Source organism: Onychomys torridus, chromosome X (genome assembly GCF_903995425.1).
Source record: "Onychomys torridus chromosome X, mOncTor1.1, whole genome shotgun sequence".
Taxonomy (NCBI): Eukaryota; Metazoa; Chordata; class Mammalia; order Rodentia; family Cricetidae; genus Onychomys; species Onychomys torridus.
The window spans coordinates 75,629,474-75,651,826 of record NC_050466.1 but is presented as its reverse complement, the minus strand read 5'-3'; the positions used below and the strand labels follow the sequence as shown (position 1 = coordinate 75,651,826).

The window sequence follows — 22,353 nt, the reverse complement described above, 5'->3', positions numbered from 1 at the left end:
ATTATTACACTTATTATTGTGATTTATTTATCCTAACAAAAACCTAACAATGTAGAGAATTCTATTATCTTATCTTTTAGAGGAAAGACTAAAGTACAGAAAGAGTCACTAAACTGTCCAAGGTACCACAGCAAGTAAATGACACCTTGGACCCAAACCTATCCCCTATATTTACTATATAGACTTACAAAAACTTCTCTTCATTGATTTATGATATGATACTTTTTCTTAAGACAATTTTATATCAGACTATTAACTCTTGTTTCAATTAGAATTCCAAAGGGAAGGATGTTTTCAGAATCCAAGTATCACCAGCACAAATGAGTAGTCTCCCATAAATTCAGTTCTTCCATTGTGGTTCACCACTGTCTTTCACATGATTACAAGACAAACTGAACTCTAGCTTTTGGACATTTCTGAAATAGAGTTTAGTAACATAAAGATTTATCAAGCGATACAAAGCATCTTGTTATGAATATCAAATGAATACTCTTTTGACAGCATCCCTACCTGCAGAAGTTTCCATCTGGTATTCAGATCTTCTAGAGTGCTGAGGTTATAAGGTGAGAGCTGAATGCCCAATGTAGTAAGCTGTCGAGCAAGGTCATTGACACGATTGACATTTTCTTTAAGAGGTGCAATTTCTCCCCGAAGTACCTATGAGTGAATTAGAAGATAAAAAATTTTAAAGCAAATAAATGAGACATCTTACACTGCTTGGGCTGTAATGTCAATGATGTTCACTCTGTGATCTGAAAGTGTTCATATGTCAAAAAAGCTAAAAATCATATCATTAACGCATATAAACTGTAAGCTCTCTGGCAATGATATCAGGAGTTAGGCTTGCTTGAATGGTGAGTTTTGAGCTTAGTGCCTGTGGTGACTTGAATGAGACTGGCCTCCATAGGGTCACATATTTGAATGATTGGCCCTCAGTTGGTTGAAAAGTTTGAGAAGGATTAGGAGGTGAGGTCTTGTTGGTGGAAGGGTATCAATGAGGTTGGGCTTTGAGGTTTCCAAAGCCAGTACCATTCTCTCTGACTCTTGCTTTTGGATGGGAAGTGAGTTATCAGCTACTGCTCCACCACTACACCTCCCTGTGGGCCATGGTATTAGCCATGATGGTTATAGACTCATGCTCAGAAACTGTAAGTGCCCAATAAACTAGTTCTTCTATAAGTTGTCTTGATCATGGTGTTTTGTTGCAGTAATAAAATGTGTCCAAGGCAGTGCCCCTATAAAATAGACCTCAGAGATGAAGCTTTGGTTATGTGAGGAAGTAGCAAGAAGCAGTAGCTATGAGGAATAGACACTTAAACTTAGACTTCTTCATTTCCAAAACTGATAGAAATAGATTTCTGTTGTGTGTAAGTCACTTAGTTTATGGTATTTTCTATTTTAATAGAAACTCAAATAGACTAATACACTATATTGTATTGGTATTACAGCAATGCATGTTTATTAGCACTTCTTTGGTACATATTGTGATAAGCATCACCCCCCGACACACTAATCCTTTTCCTACACAACAACTCAATGACTGATACTTGGAGCTTTCTCATTTTACCTTTGAGAAACTAAACTTGCAGAGGTTAAATAGTGCCAATGTTCTACAGGTAAAAATGTTGTAACTTGATTGGCTTACTTCAAAGTGCATATTCTTAGTTATCACTTACGTAACTCGAGAAAGCATTCTGGAATGACAAAATTACATAACAAGTAAAATGATGCTAGGTTCTAAATTCTATATATCAAGCAGTGATGGATTCTCTTTTTTAGAATGAAAGGATAAACTAAATCATAAAAGTACATTCATCCTTTGTGCCTACTACATAGTAAATACTTTTATTTAGGGAGGAGGATATTTTGTCAGCTTAGGATGACTTCCTGCTATCATGGTATTTTAGTCCTTGCAGCAGAGACTTCTGAAGGCTCCCATGGGGATTTGGGCTGTTTCTGAAGTTTGAAAGCAGGAGTCTCTGATGTGATGCATCATGAGGATCTGTTGAACAAAACTCTATGCAGATATGCAGAGTATATTATCCTGCATCATAGCTACCCTATCAAGTTGGCATTTATGGATCTTTAACATGATGCATGACAACCAAATGTTCCAATGAGTGACATCTACGGACAAACTCCCTCACTTAGGAGAACAGTTTATGTAATGTAATGTCTGTGCACAAGGACAGCATCACTAAATTGACTCTCTATTGGGCATGCTTGATCTGGGAGGTATTATTTCCCTGTCTGGTGTTCACTTTTTTTCTTTATTATTATGTGATTTCAATTTTATACATCAGCAATGGGTTCCCCTGTCCTCCTTCCTCCACTTTTTTTTCTAATTAAGAATTTTTTAATTCATTTTACATACTAACCACAGATCTCCTTCTCTTCTCTCCTCCCGCCCCCCAGCCTTTATGCCCCATTTCTTCCTCAGACAAGGTGAGGTCTCCCATAGGGAGTCAGCAGAGCCTGGTACATTCAGTTGAGGCATGTCCAAGACCCTCCCCCTGCATCAAGGTTCTCCAAGGTGTCTCTCTACAGGTAGTGGGCTCCAGAAAGCCAGCTCAGTCACCAGGAATGGATCCTGATCCTACTGCCAACTAAACAACTGTTTTGCTTATGCAGAGGTCCCAGTCCAGTCCCAGGGAGGATCTACAACTCACTGTTTTGTTTTTTGTTTTTGTTTGTTTTTTTTCTTTTGTTTTTCAAGACAGGGTTTCTCTGTGTAGCTTTGTGTCTTTCCTGAAAATCACTCTGTAGCCCAGGCTGGGCTCAAACTCACAGAGATCCTCTTGCCTCTGCCTCCCAAGTGCTGGGATTCAAAGACATGCACCACCACTGCCAAGTCAGTTCACTGTTTCTATAAAACTATTGTTTGTAATACCCACATCTATATCTATTGTATTTCTTTTGACTCTAAATGGAAGCTGGTTTGTACAATCAAAGGAAGGATGGAATTATCCTCATAAATCAACCTCAATACCTGACAACTAACATGTAGCATTTACAGAGAGTATAAGACTATTAAATTGTTCCCAGATGAAATATAGCAGGACAATCACTTTGTTTAATATTTTTAGCAGAGAAAATATAGATTTATTCAGGAACAATGAAAAAAAAAACTCCCAAGAGTGAAAGGGTCACCAATAGAGGAATAATTTGAATTTAGCATTTTAGGTTTAAGACAGGGTCTTGCTATCACCCAAGCTGGCCTCAAATTCAAAGGAATCCTCCTGCCTTGTCCTACAAAGCAGAACTTAAGAGTTTAATACTTTTCAGACAGATTCTCAGTATATAAACCTGGCTAGGCTGGAACTCAATATGCAGACTGGAATGATTTTAAGCTCACAGTGATCCTCCTGCTTCTGCCTCCCAAGTACTAAGACCAAAGTGCATGTCACCACACCCAGCCCTTTCAGCTTTTAAAAATGTTCATTATATTACATAAAAATGTCATTGCATATCAATTGTTAGTAAAAATTATCCCATTCCCTTATGAAGAAATACATCTTTTAAAAGAATCTATACTACATGCTTAGGTAGAAAGGCTATTAACACCTATATATTGATATTTGTGTCTCTAAAGGAAATGGTTCATAATTATTTTGAAATGTCAACGAGGAAACCTGGACAAGGATGGTGATGGTTACACAGTACAACCAGGTCCTTTCAGATTATCGTATAAATTTCTAATAACCACAGGTAAACACGTGAGGTTGAGTGGGAAACAGGAACCACTGTGAAAATGACAAGGTGGCAAGATGTCTCTTTTGTGAACTAGTGAGGTGTTCAGTTTCTAATTTATATTGTACTTATATATTCAGTTTTGATATGTAGTAGGCATGTTCCAATGCTTTGATTCTAATGTTTTAGTTCTTACTTTCTTGCTCCAAACTCTGGGAATAAGGCTGAATCAGTCAAAGGTAAAAAGAAGGAAAAAGTAAGCTCCAGTTTTCCTTTGAAAATATACCCCTCTCCTTCTCCAAAGTCTCAAGTGTCTTAGGATACTGTGGGAACTTTTAGCTCCCTCCTTTGTACCAATGATAGCTGACAATCCCTAGAGTGATCTACAAGTAAAAGTGCTTGCAGTTTCATGCCTTTCTCTTCTCTTCTCATTAGTTCAGATGTTAGTTGCTTGTACATTGCAGCTGTCTTTTGTGTGCATGTCTACAAACCTGTTCTCATCAATATTGTTATGACAATTTAATTAGAGATTTCCAAAATCAAAGAAGTTTTCATTTGGAGGGGAAAAAAGCTGCTAGTTCTTGAAACCTTGGCTGAACATGTTGCAAACCTGCTTCACAAAGAAAAATAAAACTAAATATTGTCAAGTAGGTAAGTGTTGATGGAACTCTAGTCAAAAATTAGGAAAGAATTATTTTGTTTTGTTTTGTTTTGTTTTTTGAGTCAGGGTTTCTCTGTGTAGCTTTGCTCCTTTCCTGGATCTCAATCTGTAGACCAGGCTGGCCTCAAACTCACAGAGATCTGCCTGACTCTGCCTCCCAAGTGCTGGGATTACAGGCGTGTGCCACTTTGGCCTCCTGAAATTCATTTAGCCCCTGCTGAAGATACCTTAAAATTTGTGAATGTGAATGTAGCCATTATGAGACCATTAGTTCTGCTCCTTGTGAGCTACCTGTTTTTCCTTTATGGTTCTTAGTTGTTCTTTTGCAGAGCTGAAAGCTTAAGTCATGCTGGGATCAAGAATAATGGGCCTCGGCAGTTTGTGTTCCTGGAATTGTGTCCATGCCAATAGATACCCACACACTCCAGAAGAGAATTTGACATTGCTGCTGCTGTTGTTGCTGTTATAACAGTGACAACCACTGCTACTACTGTTTCTGGGATTGCCATTTCATAATTGGTTACTACAGCTAGCACAGTGGAGACCCTGGCAGCAAAAGTAGCTACCACAGTTAATTAATCTTTCATTCTATTGGGCATGACAAATTTAGGTCAATAGTTATATGCATTTTGATTGGCTTTGAAAGTTATAAATTTATAAACTCAAGCTCCATTTGCTCTCAGGATACCATCTTACAAGGACTCCAATTTGCAGTAATGCTCGTTAAGAAAGGGAATGGCTCAGTTGCCTTTAGCCTACTGGTTATGGGTGGGTTAAGACTTCTGTTGGTCTTTTCTGTGTCAAACACACAGATTACAAGCTCAGCACCACTTAGAGATCTTTGGCAACAGTTAACTCCACAGCTCTCACACGAATGAGCCTGTATGATAATGAGTATTCAGAGATGGGTAATTTCTGGGGGGCACTCACCAACCTAAGACAGAATGCCTGTGTGGCCTGGACAGGTGTCTCCATGACGGGTAAGGTGACCTGCTGGCATCCCACACAACCTAAGTCAGGATCTCATTTTTTAGTAATAGGAGGGGACCTGTAGGGTCCTGGCTCCTGTTTTGGGTAACTATTGCATTGCTTGCTGACCTTACCATGATATCATTCCTATGCTAATTAATTCCCTGTGAGATTCCACCCTCCTGAATGCTTAAGCGCAAGGCTAGGGGTTCGATCCTCAGCTCAAAATAAAAAATTAGAAGTGAACTTCTGCCCACCAGGGTTCTCCCATTGTGCTGTAAGCCTGTATTTAAGACCTCCCTCCTTCAATAAATGGCATTCAGCATTCAAAAAAGAAGGAGGAGGAGGAGGAGGAGGAGGAGGAGGAGGAGGAGAAGGAGAAGAAGAAGAAGAAGAAGAAGAAGAAGAAGAAGAAGAAGAAGAAGAAGAAGAAGAAGAAGAACTAGAAGAGGGGGGTCAAGATCATGATGGGGAAACCCACAGAGACAGCTGACTGCTACTAGTTGGAGCTCACTGACTCTGGACTGACAGCCCAGGAACCTGCATGGGACCGAACTAGACCTGTTGAATGTGGGTGACAGTTGTGTTTGTGGGGTCCCTGGCAGCAGCACTAGGACTTATCCCAGGTGCATGAACTGACTTTTTGGAGCCCGTTCCCTGTGGTGGGATACCTTGCTCAGCCTTGATACAATGGGGATGGGCTAGGCTCTCTTTCAACTTGGTATGCCAGACTTTGTTGACTACCATGGGAGGCCTTACCCACTCTGAGGAGTGGATGGGGGTAGAGTGGGAGGGAGGTGAGGAGGTGGGAGAAGGGGTTGGTATGTAAAATGAAAAAAAATATATATAAAATTTAGGAAAGAAACTCCAAGAATTTAGGAGTCTGAGGTCAGAATGCTTCCCATGTTTTTTGATGCATTCTTTCTACACTAACAAAAGCAGAATTGGAAATCAAACAGATTGCATTATCAGTGTGTCTTATGGAGGACTCCAATAAGTGGACATCCACTCAGAGTCTTCACACAGAAGAAAAACATTTGTGACTATTTAAATTTAAATTTTTAACAAGTTTGAGCAATGTTTTTATTATAATCCTTATTTAACCATATTTTTGTATTAATTACTCAATTATAGTTCTTAGTTGGATCAGAAGAGGGAATACCTATTACAGATTTTTTTCTTTACTATAACTGCTATTATTGTTGGCTTGGCTGTGAGTCTATTTACCAGCTGAAACATGTCACTAGCCTCACAGAAGCTTTTTAAATGTAGTTTTATTTATTTATTTATTCATCTATTTATTTATTTATTGATTGATTGATTGACTTATCATCATCATCATCATCATCATCGAGGCAGGATCTTTCTGTATATCTCAGGATAGCCTAGAAATAGTCATGTAGCCCATGTTGGCCTAAAACACATAATTCCTCCTTCTTAGCCTCTTGAATGCTGAAAATTTTGACAGGAAGAGGTCTGTTGATCAGGTGGCAGTTAAGAAGCTGCTTTCAGCTTCTGCTGCCTTGACTTCCCTGTCATGATGGAATGTACCCTTTTATCAGGGTATTTTGTCAAAGCAACAGGAAAGGGAACTAGTTCCACTTTGTAAAGTATGAATACAGGCACTACATCATTTAAACAGATATAACACTGAGTTTGAATATACTTCAACCATTAGGGATTTTAATATTATACACATAAATTTATGTTTAAATTATTAACTACTGCCCATAAAATGTCAAAAAGTACAGTTAACTCTGAACAGTATGATCTATTATGTGAATTCCATTAGGTTTTATTCTAGTTTGGAACTAGTAAGTGTAAGACGAATCTTAAAAGGTATTATTAATAAAAACAAACCCAGGGCCAGGTATTGGGGTGAATACTGGAAGATCAGAGAGATAGACACAAGCCACAGCTGACTCCACCTTGCCAACTCCTCATCGGATCCTGTTTCCTCAAACTGGAAGCCTCTGAGTCCTCATCCGACTGGATCTCAGCTGAACTGCTGCTAAAAGCCTAAAAGCTTAACCAGGCTCTAGTTCCTGGTTTTCATGACTTATATACCTTTCTGCTATCACTTCCTGGGATTAAAGACATGTGTCACCGTGCCTGGCTGTTTCCAGTGTGGCTTTGAACTCACAGAGACAGATCTCTGCCTTCGAAATGCTAGCATTAAAGGTGTGTGTGCCACCATTTTCTGGCCTCTATATCTAGTGACTGTTCTGTTCTCTGACCATAGATAAGTTTATTAGGGTGCACAATATATTGGGGAACACAATATCACCACAAGTAAGTGAGAAAATGTTGAAGGGAGTCATTGGACTGTGGGTATCTTTGAAGCGCTTTAACATATGGAATATGCTCTCGATGAAAGAGCAAAGAATAATTTTATTATGATTAGTTTAATGCAGGTAGAATTTTCACTTCATTAAATGCCTGATTATAGATCTAAAATTACTGATTTAGAATGATATGTTTGATATGTCAAGTTTTTTCATTTTATAAAATTAAATTGCCTGTCATATATTTGTTTATCTTGATGTCATTAAAGGTTTTTTCAAGTATATTTGGAATTATAACCATCAACGTTTCATGAAAAGAGAAAGGATTGTCTCTTATCAAGGAAATGTCATTTGTAATTTCAACTTGACAGTTAAGAGACTCTATCTGCTCTAAGATATAGAAGGTCACTTTGGAAGATAAGAGTAAGTTGAGGGTGTGTGTGTGTGTGTGTGTGTGTGTGTGTGTGTGTGTGCGCGCGCGCGAACGCACATATGTGCATGCTTCACAAGCAAACACAAGCATGTAGAAGCCAGAGGAAGATGCTGGAAGATTCTTTTATTATTGTCTGTCTATTCCTTGAATGTGAAGCACAGTATTTTGTTTAGAATGTTGACGCTGGTACCTCCCTGACTCTATTCTCCAGAACTCTGGTTATAGGTACATGATGTCATGTTTGGCTCTGTGTGGGTGCTGAGAATCTGAACTCAGGTCATCTTGTTTTCATACCTAGTGTTCATCCCCACTGAGCCATTTCCTCTGTGCCAGGAAATCTATTTCAAGAGCCTTAGTTTACTCTGTGAAATTGGGAAGCAACAGACTAGGCATAGTATGTAATGCATGGTGTGTAATGAATATTCACTGAATTTGAAGTTTAATGTAGACTAAATGAGGTCATCTAAACTAGTTTTGATAGAGATTGTGAAAAGGAGTTGACCTATGAAATGCAGTAAGGTTGCCAGAGAGCACAGAGAGGCTATTTGAGGCTGAGGATCAAAACGTTTTAGCAGAATCAATCTGTTCTAATTCCCTTTTCCAACAACGTTCTGTTCGAGAAAGAAGAAAACAGTTGATCCATGTTTAAGGTTTTGTCAGATGATTGTGGCGCAAATACTTAGGGACAAGGGAGTTTCAATTTTAGACAGAATGTGATTGAAATACAGACTGTGGAATCTAAACTGAATTAGGAGGAAAGTAAGGCAAGATGAGGCTTGTAGATGTAGAGAAAATAGAAGTGTCAATTGTGGATGTCCAAGATAATGTAAGAGAGGCCAGAGCAGAGATAGCTGTACAAATAAGCCAGATGGTAAAGGAAAGAATGGGATGCTTAATAAGCTCTCTATTTATATTTCTATAGGTGATTTGCATGTATATCATATATTATTATATATGTGCCTAGCTTATATATGTAAATAGATCTTATAAATGTATATATCTTTATTTGTTGTGGATGTTTGTGCACTGTGTGAAAATACATTGCTATGATTGGTTTAATAAAAAGCTGAATGTCCAATAGCTAATTAGGAGTTATAGGTGGGATTTCTGGGTAGAGAAAGGAAGAGGAGGAGGAATCCAGGAGTATGGAAAGATGCAAGGAGACACGGAAGAAGCAGGATGAGTGTTATGCAAGAGAATGTACATTAATAGAAATGGGTTAACTTGTTATAAGAGCTAGTAAAAATCTAAGGTCAACCTTTCATAATCATTAATTATATCTGTGTCATTATTTGTGAGCTGGCTACCCAAAGAAAAATTAGACTATATTTACTTGTGAACAAACAGTGCTACTCAAAGTCTATCACTCGCCTCTTAAGGCATTAAACCTTCCTTCTGAAATTTCAACAGGGTCACCTGTAGGGATCCTGTATTGCTTTACTAGGAATTCAAGATTAGTAGAATCAAACAATAAAGAAGTATCATTTTAGGCTATTTACAGTATGCAGAGACTTTTTTTTGACAAATACTGCATTCTTTCCTCTGCAAGAAAACCTTATTGAACAATTGTTTGTGAACCAAGACTGAAAAATATAGTTAAAACACATGAGGTGTTAGGTATAGTCCCGTGATTCTTCAAGTTGGATTAGTTATTGGAGGCTATAGAAAATATGAGAAAAATGAGTTCTGTAAACACAGATCTTTATTGAGTTGACTTGTTACTCCCATTCAAGACTCAGGGAAGTTCTCACTACATTCAGCTGCCCAGAAATTCAAGGCAGGTAGAGATGAACTGTTTTTGTGGCTTCAATATTTCTGGCTGGCTACATCACACTAATAAAGTCAAGAGAGTCAAGTATTGAACCCTGGTTTGCCAGACCTATGGAGATACCAAAAATATCTGTGTGGAATGAGACCCTAAAACTTTGTTAGACCAACAACAATGAAACTTATAATGAGATGGAGGCAGATCTTTCAAGAAATGCATCAGACCTGAAGGCCAGTCACCACTGGTGTCTTGGCTTTTTACTTTGGGTTGTTTCTCACCTAGTGTGGTGCCCAAGCTATATACCCCGGTTTTGATACACACTGTTGTAGGTCACACTTCAGGGAAGCAACGAGATAATGCTCTTCTGAGAAGAATATGGAGAGATACAGGAAGTAAGACAAGAAAGCTAAAGGCAAATGTGGTCCCATTTGGAGAACTTATCCCCAGAAGCTTTGATGTACAGTTAGACCAGGCTAGGATGCATGTCTAAACAAAGGTATTACTTTTTTTTTTTTTTTTTTTTACCCCTCATGGTCTTAGGGGAGACAAGATGGGTAGAAATTCTTCCTTTTGGTTGAGGGAGGTTTTTTTTTGTTTTTGTTTTTTTTTGAAAAGGTTTACCTCTGAGCCTTCAGCATCTAACATTCAGCAGTGCAGGGGAAGGGATATACCAGCTCTGTGAAGAAATGTGGCTGGACCACTGGCAGCAGTTACTCTACCATCTAACTTCACCTAATTACCCATTCTCCACTACCTCAGGCACCTTTTTCTCCCCATCTCCTCACCCCGATATCTTTTTCACATGAATTCTCATTTCTAATACTATGAGGCTTCAACAAAATGGATATATTATGTTTTCCATAATGTTGAATACTTTGTTTCTTCTAAATTCTGAAGGACAGCATGGAACAATGAAAGATAAGCTTGTGTGCACACTACATGAACACAGTCCTTTGTCTTTAGTATCACATTTATCTCTGGTAGAAACATTCTTGACAATAAATTATGCCAAGGAAGCATGTATTAAAAAATAGAATGACAATTGCTTTCCATCGCAGCATCAAAATGTTATGTGGTTTCATTGTCTCTCTTGCATTAATTTTTCAGGACCACCATAAACTTTTATAGTTGGACATGATAACTTTTGACAAGCAAACTGAATATTTTTGTGTCTATGTGTCTGTCTGTGTGTGTATGCTGATGCTCATGAAGGCCAGAAAAAGAGTGCTGATCCTTTGATGGTTGTGATGATGTAACTAGGATTTTTCAACTTGCTTTTTTTTTTTTTTAAGTTAAAACCAGGGAAACCTGGAACTGGGGATAAATGCTTGTTCTGCAAGCATGAGTACCAGGGTTCAAATCTTCAGCACTCATGTAAAAAAGCCTGGTATGTATGCAGAGGGTCAGTTGTTTAGCTTGAGCTGTTTAGGAGGCCCCCTGGCAGTGAGATCAGGATTTGTCCCTAGTGCATGAGCTGGCTTTTTGGAGCCAGGGCCTATGGTGGAACACCTGGCACAGCCTTGGTGCAGGGGAAGGAGCTTGGACCTGCCTCAACTGAATGTACCAGGCTCTGCTGACTCCCCATGGGAGGCCTTACCCTTTTGGAGGAAGGAGAAATGGGGAGTTGGGTTGAGGGGAAGGCTGGGGCAGGAGGAGGGAGGAGAGGGGGAACTGTGGTTGGTATGCAAAATAAATAGAAAACTTCTTAATAATAAAAAAGAAAACAAAGGCCTGGTGTAATAGTGCACATCTGTAACCCGAGCATTGAGGAGGCAAAGATAGGAAAACCCTGGGAGCTTGTTGAATAGCCAGCCAGCTTAGTAGAAACAATAAGCTTCATGTTCACTGAGCAACCCTCTCTCAAGAGACTGAAGAAAATCACTGATGCTGACCTCTGGTTTTCACATGTGGAAAGACAAGTAGCTTTACCCAGGTTTTAATTTTTTTTTTTTTTTTTAAAAAGCAAACTGAAAAATCCTAGTTACTTCAATTTACTTGGAACCTTAATTCCGTAGTTCAAAGTCTGACTGCTAATTATTTCTCCTTCATATAAAAAGCAAGCAAACAAACAAACAAACTAAACAAACAAAGCCATTTTAAGCAGTCTACAGCTTTCTAATGACACAATTAAAACTAATAAAAAAGGTAGTTCATGACTGTTTTACAGAAGCTAATTGCAAAATATTCACAATTAAAATAAAAGGGTTTCTAATGAGTATAAACAAATCATTTAAGCAGGGAATGTTCTAGGCTGCTAAGGAAACAGGGGAAAAAGTCAGTATTTTCTCTCTGAGAAATTTTAATTATATGTGACAACACATAAAGCAAATGGAAGTTAATGAAATTTACTAACGTATTTAAAGTAAGCAATAATCCGTAAACCATTAAAAAAGGTCACCCACCAAGATCAATCAACTACTATTTATAGTTGATAGTTGTTGAGGGGAAGCATAAGAGTCATTTCATTAGGGGTATGGTCATAAGTATATGGTTCATGCCCTAATAGATGGTTCCGCATCCATGTGCATACAGACAGCACTAATCAATTCAGTTGGTTATAAGAAATAAAGGCACTAAGTTGGAAAGATGTGTTGGGGTGTGGAAACTCAGAGGAATCATAAGGAAGAAGTGTAGAGGTGGATATGATCAATAATACATTGAATAGATGTATGGAATATACATTGATGTATGAAATTGTTATATGTTTTGATTTGAAAAAGATTTATCTTCTAATTTTAAATTTATTTATTTATTTATTTATTTAGTGTGTGTGTGTGTGTGTGTGTGTGTGTGTGTGTGTGTGTGTGTAGGTGTTCTAAGAGGCAAGAAAGAAAGAAGACAAATATCCTGGGCAAAGTGATGTGAGTTGAACTTGGGTCTTCTGGAAGAGCAGCAAGCTCCCTTAACAGATAAAACATCTTTTATTCCTCACATGTATGAAAATTACAATGAATAAATTAAAAATATAAACCACAAGGACATTTATCTTCACACTCAGAAGCTACTTTAGACAGATGCTAGCTTGGTTTTCAACAAGCTCCTTTCTTAATTTGTGGGCTGAGAATGGAACCCAGAGTTTAACGTTAGCTAGGCCGGGCCTCTACCACTGAGATACACATTGTTCTTTAGTAAGCTTTACAAACTTGCAAATATTTCATGATCTACATACTATTGCTTTCTGCTATTGTGGTTGAGTAGAGATACATACAGCCTTGTTCCTTCCCTCCTCTATACAGCTCAAAATATCAGTTTATCACACTGATTCTCAATTAATTCAGCACATCACCATGAAGAGGGTTTGTTAACACAGTCTACTGGGTATCACTCAGTGGTTTTTATTCAGTCGTCTGAAATGAGCCTGAGAATCTGACATTTCTATTTTAACAAGAACTTAAAAGATGCTAAGCTCTGAAATCTCACCAAGCTTATTCTTGATGCAGTGTCCTCAGGTGCATGGCTCACCCTGCTTTGAGTTGAATATTTTTGCTCTAGCTGGCTCCCATGCATTTCCTCTACCTGGTTGTTCAACCTAGCATAAATGTCCCGATTTTTCTCACTTTCTCCACTCTAATCTCAAATTTCCAAGTAAGTATTTACTTGTCTGTTCATTCACTAGTTGTTTTTTCCAAGATCTGAAAGCTTATTAAGGGACGGCAACACAATACATTTTTTCCAACAAGATATTTCTGTAACTGGTATATGAAAATTCTCAATACTTGTATAGTAGATAATACGTGGATTTATGTAGAAGTAGAGATCATGGAAGGATCTAGGTTCTGAACCCTATCTTGAAACAAATCTTTAAAGAATTTGCTTAACTACTAACCCTGTAGAGCAACAGTTACTGTGAAATTGCTTATAAGCAATTTGCTGCATAAATCTTACAAGAAACCTGATCATTAGCTTTGATATCCCTATTTGTTTTTTCTCCTTTTTTTTTTTTTTTTTTTTAACTTTATGTTGGAAACATGTTTAGTGGACATTTTCCAAAGAATTGCTACTTCTCTAGCAAAGATAGGAAGCTTCATTTTGGTATTAACTAGGAATAACTTCATAAAATGAAACAAAGGGAAAAACAAGTAAGTGACCTATTTAAGGAATATGTTGCTGATACAACCTGGTACATCCTCTAAAATACCTTTTTTTTTTTTCTTTGCTTTGAGACAGTTTTAGCCCATGCTGGCCTGGAGCTTATTATTACATAGTCCACATTGACCTTGAATTTGTGGTAATCCTGTCTTAGCTTCCCCATGTTGGAATTGAAGGTCTGTATGGCCATACCTGGTTTAGAGGGTACTTTAATACGACTACACCAAAGACTAAAAAAAGTCGAATACTATGAGCCAGAATTGTGAGATGATCTGAATAAAAGTGGTCTCCATAGGGAGTAGGACTATTAGGAGGTGTGGCCTTGATGGAGTATGTTGTGGCCTTGTTGGAGGTAGTATGACACTTGGGGCAGACTTTTAAACTTCAGAAATACAAGCCAGGACTAGTGACGACTCACTGTCTCTTCCTGCTGCCTGTGGATCCAGATGTAGAACTCCCAGCTACCTCTCTAGCATAATGTCTACCTGCAGGATGCCATGCTTCCTGCTTTGATGTCAATAACAGAAATGGAAAGTCACACAAGACCCAGTGTGGATAAGGTCGGGGATACTATATGAAGTAGAAGATAGTAAGTACATTCCTTGCATAGCCACAGGCTAAAATCACGTCTTGGGAAGCTGCCGCTTTGGAGCTTACTCCTCACATTATTCCAGGATAACCTGTCTTTCCTCACTCTTCTACTATGCAAAGTAAGGTCTTTTTGAACTAGATATTGAAATGTAGTATAAGAAACTGACACAGGAAGACAAAGGACATATAAAAGAAGGATAGCTGTATATAGAGAGTTTAAACAATAGGTAGGGAATCACAGTACACATTTGAGGAAAAATAAATAATTTTTTGTAACTTGAATTATGAAGTGAAGAGTTGTGGTAAAAGATGGATTTTGCCCATTTTCTTAGAGTATGATTATAATTAGTCTTTGTTAAACTTGCCTTTGAAAAGTAGACAATGAAACTTTTTGTAAAAGGAAATGAATGTCACGTCTTCTGTAACTCCTATAGTCCAGTGTAATCACTAATTTGGTTGAAAAAAAAAACTCATGATTCATCTACTGTGTACTATACACCTATGTACTATGTATATACTATCTATGCACCTGGACTCTCAGCAGCCTTGTAGTAATTAGCAGAGAAAGCAGAGAATTTGGTGGTGTATTATAAAACAGTGTATGGGGTAGAGAGATGAACTAGCAGTTAAGATCACCTGCAGTTAAGATCACAGTTACGGACCTGGGTTTGGTTCCTAGCACCCACACAGTGGCCCTTACCTATCTGCAGCTGCAGTTCCGGAGGAGCTTATGGCCTCCCTGGGTACAAGGTATGCACATGCTACAGACATTCATGCAGGCAAAACACTCATAAACATAAAATAAACTTTAAAAAAATATACAATTCATGATAGGAGAAGTTGTGTTATAGTGTTCAGAAAGTACAAAGAAGGATGCTGAGGTACGTTAGGCTAGGACTCCTGAGTAAATAAGATGACTAAATTTATTCAGAGAGAGGAAATAACCAAAAAGTCATGATCCTCTGAAAAGAGCATGTTCATCTACAGAATGTCATGGAGATCACTGTAGCTCATGGACATTTTAAAGAGTAAGAGTGGTGGCAATGCATTGTTCATATGGATAAGCAAAAAGTAGCAAAGGGCAGAAACAGGATGGTAGCAACTGGGAACAAATTATCCATAAACAAGTCTTCAAGGGTTTTAGGAAATTTCAAGAGAATATTCCTCTGTGATTTTATTCATATTTCTTTATATATTCTTTTATTGCAAACGTAGACTGGAATATCTGTTGTATGCCAGGGATGTTCCAGTTACTGGAGATAGTGCTGCACACAAGTCTTTGTGATTATATAGCTTAACTGTTATGTCTATTTTCTCATACAAACAATAACTACTGTTATGTAAGTGTATAAAGAAACAAATAGTAAGCTTAATGTATGCATAGCTATAAGATGCAACATTATTTTGCCAAGAAATACATGAAAGTGAAGTGATGCATATGTATATATAATCAGTGCAAAGAGATGCTTTATCTCATTAAAACAAATTAAGAAAAAGCTACCTCTGCATGTATGAATAATGATTAGTAGAGGAATCTAAGGTTCTGAGTTACTTGCACAATATATTACACCTACTTTGCTTTATAATGGAAATCTTCATTTAATTTTAGTTTGATGTGGAAGGCAATCACTATTGAAACAAATAAGATATTTTTTGTGAATTTGATTTTCCATTCAATATATTATCATCTTAGAAATGCTAAAGTAGAAGTGAACTGAAGATGAATGTCAATTTTCTAATAAGTGAAATTAAATAGTATATGGAAAAATGGATGAAAAGGATTGTAAAATGTTCTTCAATATTCACTTTTACTTTAAGTTTATTGTAGCTCCTACATTTAATTAGTGTTTTGAGACTTTCCAAAATGGCTTTACCTCTTACAAATGAAACAATAAAGCAAGATAGGCAACTGCTTCAAGTCAAATGAAATGAGCATAAAATGAATTTTCTTCATTCAAACATACACAACTGCATGTTTAAAAGTTAAATCAGTAAACTTGTTTAATAATGGTTCATTATTATTTCATTCTATTCTGAGGCTGCAAAGGAAGTTTTAAGCATTCACGCATCTGAGCAATGTTAGCACTACAGATTTACCTCCAGCTGTTCTTTCTGCCTTGGTGAACATACTCGTATGTTGAATTGAGAGTTCACCCATCTTTTCTTCATTTTCAACATGTACTTGAAGACCTCCACTTACAAGACAATACTTTGATTTTTCTGATCCCAATTTAAGACAATATGAAAATTCACATCTTGCTGTAGTCTGTTATGACAATTGCTATCATGATAATGCCCAGTTAAATGTATGCAAATAATAAATCAATTACTCATTACACAAATATGTCTAAGTGTTAAGTGTCTATTGAATATATTTAGATATAACCTTTATGACAAAATGTCAAGTACATTCCAAAGGTCTGTAAGCTAACAAGAACAAGGGATCTTCTGCTGACTTGCTTAGCCCATGTTTAGAAGGATTTTTAATTGAAATAGAATTATATCACATTGTTTCCTCCATCCAGCTCCTACCAGCTACCCTCTTTTGAATCATTTTCATATTCTCCCACTATCAAGTCAATAACCTCTTTTATCTTTGATGATTATTTTTGTGGTGTACATTTGTATAAATATATACAAATAGAACATTCTGAGTCAGTTTTGTGTCTTATGTGTATATGATTTTTGAGCTTAACACTCTGCATTGGCCAACCAATAAGGGTACTCATCCCTGAGAGAGGATAACTCTCCTCTTCCCAGCAGTCACCTAGAGTTCTTTGTCTAGGGAAGAGGAACTCATACAATTTAGTCCACATTCTTTTAATTATTATTGGTGAAATTATTAAGGCCACTCCACGTAGTTAAAAGGGAGGTGTATTTTGTGGCATAACTTACAAATGAAGGGATAGGTAGGTTTAGGGTCTGGCAAAGGTATGGCGCAGTACGGCGGTGTTTTTGGATGAATAGAAAACACCAGATACCTTTTATGATAATTCTAGTGTTTTGAGTTTGTAGGTATATAATAATTCTTTTTCTTGCTAGAAATAATCTGGGTATCAACAGCCAACTGGTAGTTTCGGGAGAGGCAGGCTACAGAAAGATAAAAGACTTAAATATCAAGGCAACTGAATGGGAATTATGTAATAATGCTTAATATGTTTTAGTTTCACAGCAATGTATAATTCCAAACTAGGTTACAGTACTTTAAGATAGGAAAACAGATAAAATGAAAGAGAGGTAGTTTGGCATTGGTTCTGAAAACCACACCAGCATATGGCTAGTTACCTTTATTTATTTTTACTTCAATTCAATTACTTTGTTATATATTGCCTATAAACTAAATCCCGTCTGTTCACTAATTTGCTCATGTCACATTAAGATCATAACAATAAAATGTGAATTTTTGAAAGGGAAAATTATAAATGAGTTTACTGAGTCTATAATGATACAGAATTGTAGAGAACAAAAATTATAGAAACAATCATGTCTTAAACAGGAATGGAAGGCTATAAACTCAATAAAAATTATATTCTCCTTGAAAGTCAATTGCTTAAAAGAAAATAGAAATGTAGCTGTTCAATGTCTCAGCATCATTCTGATGAAGAGAATTTGACAGTTTGGAGTTGAGCACACTGTGGAAACTTAATAAATACTAAAGTTTACAAACAAAAAGCCTAACAACAATATGTGGATCAATTTAAAAAAAAATTGAAAAATCAACGCTTTTAAATGTTTTACTCTGGATACTTCGACTAACTCAGTTATTGACCTTTACGATGGCAGCATAATGGAGAAGTTTGTTTTTAATATTTCTCACTTAATCTAACAAATTTTAAGACTTTTAAAAATCATATTTATCCCATAAACCACTCACCTATACTATCACTTCTATCTTTGTTACAGGTACTAATATAATGCTGTTGTTCTGTTTTTGTCAATCACTGCAGTTAAGATTCCTCCTTACCCCTCTCAGTGGCTCTCTCATTTTCTCCCCATGGCATCTTTATTTTTACATATAAAGACATACCCTTCCTCCTGAATATAGAGCCTCAGCAATTTAACAAGGTAAGTTATCATGTATAAGGACTCCCGAGGAAGCTATCAGCTATCCATATATAGCATTCAGGATTTATTTAGAAACTGTTGAATAGTGTCAAAATGCTCTGAATGTCCTAGATTTCTGAAACTGTAACACAATGGCTTTTAGTCAGTATGTTTGGCAGGAAATGATGTAGGGAATATATTGTTGTCATTGACAATGTGGTAATAAGCTACAAAAATAAAAAAGGGACTGTATATTTTAACTTCAATGGGTTAATACTAAATACATTAGTTACATCATAGGTCATCTGAAGTAACCATAAAATTATTTTTACTGATGTCATCAAAATACCAATAGGAAAGTTGGCATATGTAACGATGAGTACTTTTTTTTGGGGGGGGGGATTTGGTTTTTCTAGACAGGGTTTCTCTGTGTAGCTTTGCGCCTTTCCTGGAACTTGCTTTGGAGACCAGGCCAGCAAAAACAAATCTTAAAGAGTAGGAATTGGGCTTTGGGGTTTTCTCACTTTTTTTGTTTTTGTTATTGTTTTTCAAGATAGCGTTTCTCTGTGTAGCTTTAGAGCCTGTCCTGGAACTCACTCTGTAGCCCAGGGTAGCCTCAAACTCACAGAGATCCACCTGCCTCTGCCTCCCAAGTGCTGGGATTAAAGGCATGCGCCACCACTGCCTGGTATATGAGTGCCTTTAAAAAGAGAGATTGAGAAATACACAGATCATCATTCATTTCAAGGTTCCTGAGTGAAATGACTATTCCTACTCATACTATATCAATTATTTCAACAGGGCATGTGTCTGTACTGATTTTTAAAGAAAATGTTCTAGATAATGATAAATAAGAGAAATAACAAACATTACTTATGGCCATAAACAATATTGTTAGAAATTGTTCAATGAAAATTATTTTTATGTAAGAAAATATTTCTGTCTGACCATGGTGGCTCATGCCTTTAATCCCAGGACTTGGGAGGCAGAGACAGGCAGATCTTTGTGAGTTTGAGGCCATCCTGGTCTACAGAGCTAGTTCCAGGACAGCCAGGGCTGTTATACAGAGAAACCCTGTCTCAAAAAACAAAAACAAACAAACAAACAAAAAACCCAACAGCACACTATTTCTGTACCTTTTTTATTATAAGAAATACAAAAGAAATTATTTTAGAAATATTTTTAAGTTTAAGAAACATTTCTATTTGTGCTATACATAATAGAATAAAAATAAAAAGGTACAGATTTTAGCTTATTAAATTTAGATAGGTAGCTAAAGGTGGAGTAGAGAGAGGGTGATAGTTCCATAAAAAGGAAATTTTCACTACTTGTAAAGAATTTTTGCACAATCAAAAAAATGATTTAGGAAGTCATGTTGAGAAACCAAGGCTGAACACATTATTAGGACACTGATCACTTTACCTGCACACTTTATCTGGCCTGGGCAACATAATGGTGCTCTGATGGTTGGCTACTAATGTCTTATTGGTGCCTGCCTTCTCAAAGGCAGGGACTGCTGCAAGTAGTAGCTCCATATGCCAGAAAATAACCCCACGTTGCTGATTTAAGAAGCAGTCTATTTCCTCAGGGTTGACTATCATTAACAGGATGTTGAAACAGAGCCTATGCATCAACTGTGTGCACCTCCTCCTAATTTTGTACTCACTGTCACACATTGTGAGCTGAACATCACCACAAGTAGGAACAACACTATGAAAACTGGCACAAACAATGTTTTGTACTCTCAGAGCTAGTTGATAACATTTTAAACAGCTCATCACCAGTATAGTCAGTAATGGGGTGGGGTTACTGGGAAAGCAATTGGGGAAAGCAATTCTGCTGTCGCCTTTAGTTCCCAGGTGCTCTGTCTCAGAGACAGGACACAGAGTTGGGTGCTGTCTGAGATTTCACACTTGACTGGAATTTTCTTGTCTTTGGTTTTGCATCCCTCCATCCCCACATAGGCTTCACCAGAAAGCATACCCTCTATACATCTTGTGCACCTGGACCTCATTTCTCAGGGTATGCTTTCAGGGAACTTCACTTAACAGAAGTTTAAGTTAAAAAGTGAATGTTAGTAAAAGCCCCAAAGACTATATATTCAAAATTATGGCATAGGAAATTCTGTACGACAATGAACAGATGAAAGTGGAAAAGATGAACATGAAGTGGCAATAACAGTCTACTCATTGAGAGTGTGTAGTAAGTGAATGAAATTGATGGAAAAAAAAGTCTCCCAAAATAAGGTGATCCTTCATTTCATTGGAAATTATGCCTTCAAATCCATAAGATTTGGGGAAAACAGCATCTTCCCATTGAAAAAATGTTAAAATACTTCCTAAGTAAACACCTTGAAAGTGACATGAACTTGAAAAATAAGACAGGAACCATAAAGACACTTCATGACCACAGCAAAGGAAGGAAGTAGGTGGAGGAATGAAATATCAAGCTTTGCCTTCTCATGTTGAGATAATTGAAGTACAACAGTTTTAGAAGTAGTGTTTTTGGAAAATGTCTTTAATAGCAAAACCTATTGTAAATGAAAATATATCATTATGAAAGAAAATATTGTCTTTTCTTAGGCCACACTGAAACCAGACAGTTGTATTAGTTTATAGGTACATGTATTCTATGAATACCCATAAAATAGGCTCACCAGAAACAAATGATTCAGTAGTATGTGTAACTTAGTTAACAGAAGGTTGTATAGGCCTAATATTTGCATCAATGCTAAAATTTGAAAATTGTTGCTATGGAACATGAAAAGAAGATAACGAAGTTCCACTCTTTGGGTTCTCTGTCTTTTAATCATTTCTTGTTTGATTTATGATCATAAAGTAGCATTATTGTAACATAAAACATGTTACCATTTGGATAGATATCAAAGAGAATTAGAAATAGACAGTGATTGGGTGATTCCACTTTCTATGGAATTATGAATTTCAGTTAAATAAATAACACATTTTATAACTATTTCTAGTATATAGTACATGACATGCTCATACATGGACAAGCTAATAAAAATTCTTGTTCCTTTAATTTGATGCTAAATAATATTTTCAGGGACACTGAGATTCCACTAATACAATCTTCACTATAATTTTACTTTGGAAATAAATTAGTCATACTCTCTAATGAGATAAGTCTTCTCTGGGTATAGGTTTTAACCACTGTATAAATGTTGAGAATGAATTATATTTTAGATCCTCTAATACTGAATGTATTAGTTAAGTATTTCTGAATATTTTATTATCTAAGATGCTTCAGGAATAGAATTTGTAATTATTATCAGCCACAAACAAAGCTTCTGGAACAAATCCTCTGTAAACATGATTGGCATATTAAAGGATCAGATTTTGATATGCTTGTTTCCAAATAATACGAAAGATGATATTCTTTGGAGAAAATTTTATTATTAAATTAAACATGTCTTCAGCAGAATAATGTCAGATGAGACTTTTAGCAGAACATTTTGATAATCCATGTTCTCTTAAATGTCCCATGACCAGAAAAGTAGTTGTACAACTGATTTAATGCAGTAAGAATGGAAACCAATTCTGGCTCCTTCTTTTATCACAGTCTATCAAAAGAACACAAAGAAGTCCAAATTAAAATAAATTCAATAAGAAAAGAACATGTTCCTTTTCCAACTGTTGTAAAACCCTTTCCTCTCGTTAAGCAAAGCTCACTCAGTAATTATTTCTTTATGATAGTAAAAGCAGAAGAATGTTTCTCTTATTAAATCAATGTCTCTATGCTTTTAATGTCAAAGGCACCACAAAACAAAGAAGTAAGTATGTTGAATGTTATTAAATCATTTTCT

The 22,353-nt window shown here is 36.6% G+C and overlaps 1 protein-coding gene across 4 annotated transcripts in view; it reads right to left on the bottom strand.

Annotated features, from left to right (window-relative positions):
• Window positions 1-22,353, bottom strand: part of Dmd (dystrophin) — a 1,920,150-nt gene that overhangs the window by 329,396 nt on the left and 1,568,401 nt on the right. For all 4 annotated transcript variants that reach the window (XM_036174407.1, XM_036174408.1, XM_036174405.1 and 1 more), the window contains one exon: window positions 511-657. In XM_036174407.1, coding sequence (XP_036030300.1) covers window positions 511-657 — 147 coding nt within the window. The remainder of the gene's footprint in view (window positions 1-510; window positions 658-22,353) is intronic.